The sequence below is a fragment of the Triticum aestivum genome, chromosome 7B (genome assembly GCF_018294505.1).
Source record: "Triticum aestivum cultivar Chinese Spring chromosome 7B, IWGSC CS RefSeq v2.1, whole genome shotgun sequence".
In the NCBI taxonomy this organism is placed as follows: Eukaryota; Viridiplantae; Streptophyta; class Magnoliopsida; order Poales; family Poaceae; genus Triticum; species Triticum aestivum.
Window position 1 is genome coordinate 724,213,440 of NC_057813.1, and position 5,632 is coordinate 724,219,071.

The window sequence follows — 5,632 nt, forward strand, 5'->3', positions numbered from 1 at the left end:
CAAAAAAAAAATCGCAGGGACGGGCGGGTACGTGTTAATTTTTGCGGGTGAGATACACGGGAGGGAGGTTGAGTTAGGTTGACCTCCAAGTTTTTTTTTTTGCGGGTGATCTCCAAGTTAACTAGAGATAAGATCAATACCATAAAAAAAGCTAGATAATTCTTTTTTTAAAAAGAGGTAAGATCAATCTAAACAAGCTAACCAAGTTACAATAGAATGCACCCACGCGCGCGTCTACAACGGTTCGTATACACATTGTCTAACAAACAGGTGTACGTACATGCTTACAAAGAAAGCCAACAAGAAAAATACTCCCTCCGTCCAAAAATACTTGTCGAAGAAATGGATGTATCTAGACGTATTTTAGTTCTAGATTCATACATTTTTATCCATTTCACCGACAAGTATTTCCAGACGGAGGGAGTACTGAATAAATATGTAAAACATCGAAGGGACGAGCAAGCTCTGGGAAAAGGTGATCGAAATACTAATTGCTGCTAATTGATGCGAACGGAAGGACGGTTTGGGTGCTCTTGCAAGGCGTTCCTGAGCGCAGACTCAGCACGACACTTCACTTCATTCCTATCAGTGCCTCTGCGGTAGCGGAATGCTACCTCAATTTCCTTGAGAGCCAACAGGTGCTCCATGCCGACTGGGGTAGCGCCGCCCCAGTGCCTCTCGTGTAACTGTAGCTCGAGCTTTTGTAGCTTGGGCATTGTCCCGACCTCGAAGCACAGGTGTGTCATAACATCGTCGTCTGCAGAGTGTAACTCATGATCTTCCTCATAAAGGCCTACACAAAAGTACTCCAGAGCTGGAAATAATCCTGTTTGGATTATAATAACTCCATTTGCAGCGAAATGCAACAAACCCAATTTGAATTCCATGAGGGAGCGCAGCTGTCCAAGAAGACGAATGTCATCAGTCGATGTCTCCCTAACACGCAGATCCAGGTGACGGAGATAATGCAGATCACCAATCCACTTTGGAATTCTAGAGATCAAGAGAGGCATCAGTAGTAGTGTCTCGATATGAAGGGGAGGATTTGATAATGATAACAGCCTGTCATTGTCAGCACGCCCCCAATTAAAAAAAGTGAGATATCTCAGGTTACGAAGCTTTTCAATGGAGGAGACCAAAGCATCGTCAATTTCACTTATATCTTCTATTTCGAGAAAGAGCTCCCGCAAATTGGTTAGCTCGCCCAGGCCCTTGATATCCTCCAAGGAGCAACCTGTCAACTTAAACCCATACAGAGTCCGCAATAATTTCAAGTTCCCGATCCCGCTAGGCAGCCTGTGACATAGAGCAGCCAGGTGGGACAAACGGGGCAACTGAACTACATCTGACGGGATTGAATCAGAAAGCAGTTCCAGTGTCTCCAAATGCACAAGTCCTTTCAATTCAGACGGAAGTTTTATGTCTTGTGCTCTAACTTTCAAATACCTCAGGTGAAACAATCGGTTGATCTCACTGAGATCGATAGTGATCCCCCAGTTTTCAATGAACAGCACCCGGAGATATCTGGATAACAAATACTTGGACTCTCCGAATGATACAATCGATCTAACCTTCAACAGACTAGTAGCAGTGGTCCTTGATATAGCATCATCAGAACTCCGGCTCAGGAACAATCGGCGGACCTTGAGCTTACATTTATGCAGTCTTGCCATGTCTTCAGAATTGTATACCACACTCATGAAATTTTCCTCTTCACATTTGCTGATAATAACATCACGAATCATATCATGCACTCTGCAAGAAACCACATCCCCAGCGACTGTCCGTTCAGGCTGAATCAAGCTTCTATTGATAAGTTCATTGAAATAACTCCTTGCAACATCCTCCAAATCTTGCCCAGGTAAGCCACGCACAAGGCTTTCAGCTATCCATTGTCGAACAAGATCATCCCTCATGATCTTGTGGTCCTCTGGATGCATACCAAGACGTAAGCAACATACCCGAAGATGAGCAGGAAGATGCATGTAGCTAAGGTTTAATATACGCCTCATTCCTTCCATGGTGAGGTCTGTGGCAGATTGAACTCCCAAGTAACTCCTTATGCTCTCCCAATCCTGCCTTAATATTCCTGGGCGACTAACTAATATGCCGGCTATTGTAATAATAGCAAGTGGCAGTCCACCACACCTCTTCAAAATTTCAGTTGAAACTTCTTCATATTGGGATGAATCGACATACTCAGGGCCAAACACTCTACTAAAGAATAACCTTTTTGAGTCTTGGTCGCTGAGAAACTTCATTTTGTAAAAGCACTGCTGGTGATTGCGACATGCCAGGCGAGCCACATCTTTCACTCGTGTAGTTACTATTATTCTACTCCCATTGCCACTATCTGGAAAAGCACAACTAATGATATCCCATGTTTGTCGATCCCACAAGTCATCAACTACAATAAAGTACCTGTCATGGTTTCAATAGGTTAGTATGTTACATATATTAAAATAAAATATATACTTATAGATTGTAGATAAAACCATTGAATGTATTCAAAGAGGGTGAACAAAAACAGATCAAGCAAACTTGATGGAAGCAAATTTGCTATTTCTTAGGCCAAATCAGGAGATTCATATGACATTCAACCCTAAGTAATACTAACATTACGCACATGTTAAAACTCAATTACAATGGATTTAATTTAGGTCTGAATTTCTATGTTACAAAAGCATTACCCACTCTGCCAAGACATATAGAAGGTGTATTTCGACCGTGCAAATTCAACTTTTGATGTAAGCATCTTGTGACATATTTTTGTGTCCTAGTTACGAAGTCCCAATCATAAGAATATCCTTTTAAATACATACCAGTAGTAACAAAAGTGTGCCACACAACTCCCACATTACTGGATTAAATAATCTGTTGGCAAACCAATAGGAAAAAGAAAGAAAAAATCACCGGAAAATTCCTAATCTATTCCTACATTTTAATTACCCTTAAAAGGTAAATACAGAATCCACATATGCTACTGTATTTCTCTGCCTTACATTTCCAACCGAATTCCTTGATCTTTTTTCAACTCAGTTAAGAAGACTATGACAATGGCCCATACTCCATCTTCTTTCAGGAGCAACGCGAGTTATCCTCTAATGGTCTCACCCCCACCGGCACTGCAAATATGTGTCGCCCGTAATGCCAGTCTACCTCCATTCTGACCGCAAATGTCGTGTCAGTCCTCCTGGGGCAAGGATTATTTCCCAGGCAAATGTGGAGGCTTATGTAGGACTATGGAAGAATAGCAATGGATAGAACATAAGAAATTATGTGCCAAACGGGTTACAAGATAGAAACAAAAAGGTTACATACACTAAAACGGGCAAGGGCTTGGGTCCAAAGAGGCATCCATTTAAACAAAATTTAACGAGTCCGAGTATCTCTAACATGCAAAATGGACTGTGGCAACCATTTTTCTAAAGTGGTATCTTTCAATCTCCACCATCAATTCTTTTAGGATGTGTATGGAAACATGGGTCACTTATCTTTGTGCTACAACTCCGGTCTTAATTATCCTTCTTATTAGTTTATATAGATGCCTGTTTGGACCCAAGCCCTTGCCCGTTTTAGTGTACAAAACCTGAAACATGATTTGGCCTACGCACAAAATAAGTCTCCACAAAAGCTGCTTAAAACGTACGTGTTAAATCATATCACAACCTCCTCTCTGAGGTGTCGGTAACAAGATGAGCATCAATTGAATCACGCAATTAAATCATCCACCAGCTATAACGTGTGATTCCATGAGTCACTATTTGAAGTAAATAAGTACCTCTTGTCTGTGAGATGCTCTTGAAGCTCCCTGATGATGTCTGCCACCTCGCGGGTGCGACAAGTCTCTGTTCCCTTGAGCTTCAATTTTAACCCAATCAAGAGCCCTGCCATGTCAGGTGTTTGGGAAACCGACACAAATGCCTTACAGTTGAATTGTTCGCTGATCTTGTCAAACACCTGCTTGGCAAGTGTAGTTTTACCAAGACCGCCGGATCCCACAATAGACACCACCTTGAGTGCTTGCTCACTATCCACCAGCCACCCGACAAGCTCTTCCCTTGGGCCATCAATACCCACAAGTCTGGCCGCCTCTCTGTAGAGTGCCGCCACCCGAGAATCGACTGCCACAAGGTCAGAACTAGAGCTACTGCTAACATCATGCTTGTACCTTTTGCATCGATGATTCGCCTCTATGGCACGATCCTTGAGCTCCTGAATCTGGCTTGCAAATTGATAACGCGCCCACAGGGTCTTGACAAGTTCAGTGGTCTTCTCGATAAAACCTGCGTTGGCGTTGGTACTTCCAAGATTGAGAAGCAAGTCATCAAAGCAATCTTCCATGTCGTAGGTCATGTCCCTGACATGGTCCCGCCAGTCCTTGGTCAAGGGATCTAGTTCATCCCTCAGCGCCAGCTCCTCCAGGAAAGCTTTCATGGTGCTGAGCTCCTCCTCGAGGAACTGCACATGATGCTCCACCCCTTTGAGCTTCTGGAACTCGTCGCCCATGAGGTCGGCGAGTTTGGCGAGGAGGTTGTTGACGATTTCTGACATCTTGATCTTGATCTCTTGTTTCTCGCTTGTGTGCTGCGAGTAAGCGCGGCGGCGCTGGCGCACAGGGAGCGACAGATCTGTGGCCGGAGGAGGATTGGGGATTGGGCAGTGGTGCGGCTGGACGGGAGAGCGGGGATTGAGGAGAGGAGATCTGAAAATCTGATGGGGATTTGGTTTGGGGCCTCCGAGAGGGAAGATGAAGGAGAGCGGAGAGTGGAGTCAAGGTCAATGCGCGCTTCAGCGTCTGCGACAGGGAAATGGGAAGGAAACTCGCGTTGCTTTGCTAGTTGTTAGGTCATGCACTCGTGAGACGCTTGGTTAAGTAGCTTAGCTGGGCCGATCCTTTGTGTTTTTCCTTTTTTTTTTGTAAAAGAGGTTAAAATCCCGACCTCTGTATCAATCGACGCATACGCGGTCATCTTTATTTATTATTCAACAAAGGTCTAACAAGAACATACATCAAGTCATCCGAAGTCATCACTGACACCTACAAAACTCGATAATATGGAGTGCTCTCACTCCCCATATATAAAACCTAAATCCTAAAAAGTGGGCGTTGGCTCGTTTGTCTTATAGAGCACACGCTCTCGCGCGCCGTCGGATCGCCATCGCGCGGTTGCGCGTCACTCGCTCCGACCCGACGTTGCCTTGTCACGTGCGCCAGGTGGCACCTGGTCGTGGCGTCGTGCGAAGAGACCCGTTGGGTGGAGAAGCGGTCGTGGGTCCCGACAGTTCTTCCCCCCCTCGCACTTTCGTCTCCTCCCCGCCCCCCCATTTCAAAACCTCCCCCGAGCGAAGGAAGCGCAACGAGTTCCTCCCAAATCCACCAAATCCGGAGCAGCCGGTGGCGGTGCGGCGATTCGGCGGCCGTCTTCCGGCGTAGTGAGGAAGGGACAGCGTGCGCGGCATGGAGGGAGTGGTTAATCGGCCAGGCGCGCGTCGGTGCGGCGACCGGGGCCATACGTCTACACCCGCAGCATACAACAGCAGTCGGAGGCGGAAGGCGCTGCAGCGCCGGAGACGCGGGCGAGGAGGTCGACGCGCGCGTCGGTGCGGTGACCGGGACCATACGTCTACG

General features: G+C 46.0%; 1 protein-coding gene across 1 annotated transcript; it reads right to left on the reverse strand.

Annotated features, from left to right (window-relative positions):
• Positions 1–204: 204 nt before the first annotated feature.
• Positions 205–4,772, reverse strand: LOC123160015 (disease resistance protein RGA5). Its single transcript, XM_044577832.1, has 2 exons — positions 3,782–4,772; positions 205–2,421 (listed from the first exon to the last, which is right to left on the reverse strand). The coding sequence occupies exons 1-2, from the start codon at positions 4,552–4,554 to the stop codon at positions 498–500; spliced, it is 2,697 nt and encodes an 898-aa protein (XP_044433767.1). The 5' UTR covers positions 4,555–4,772; the 3' UTR covers positions 205–497.
• Between the last annotated feature and the right edge of the window lie 860 nt (positions 4,773–5,632).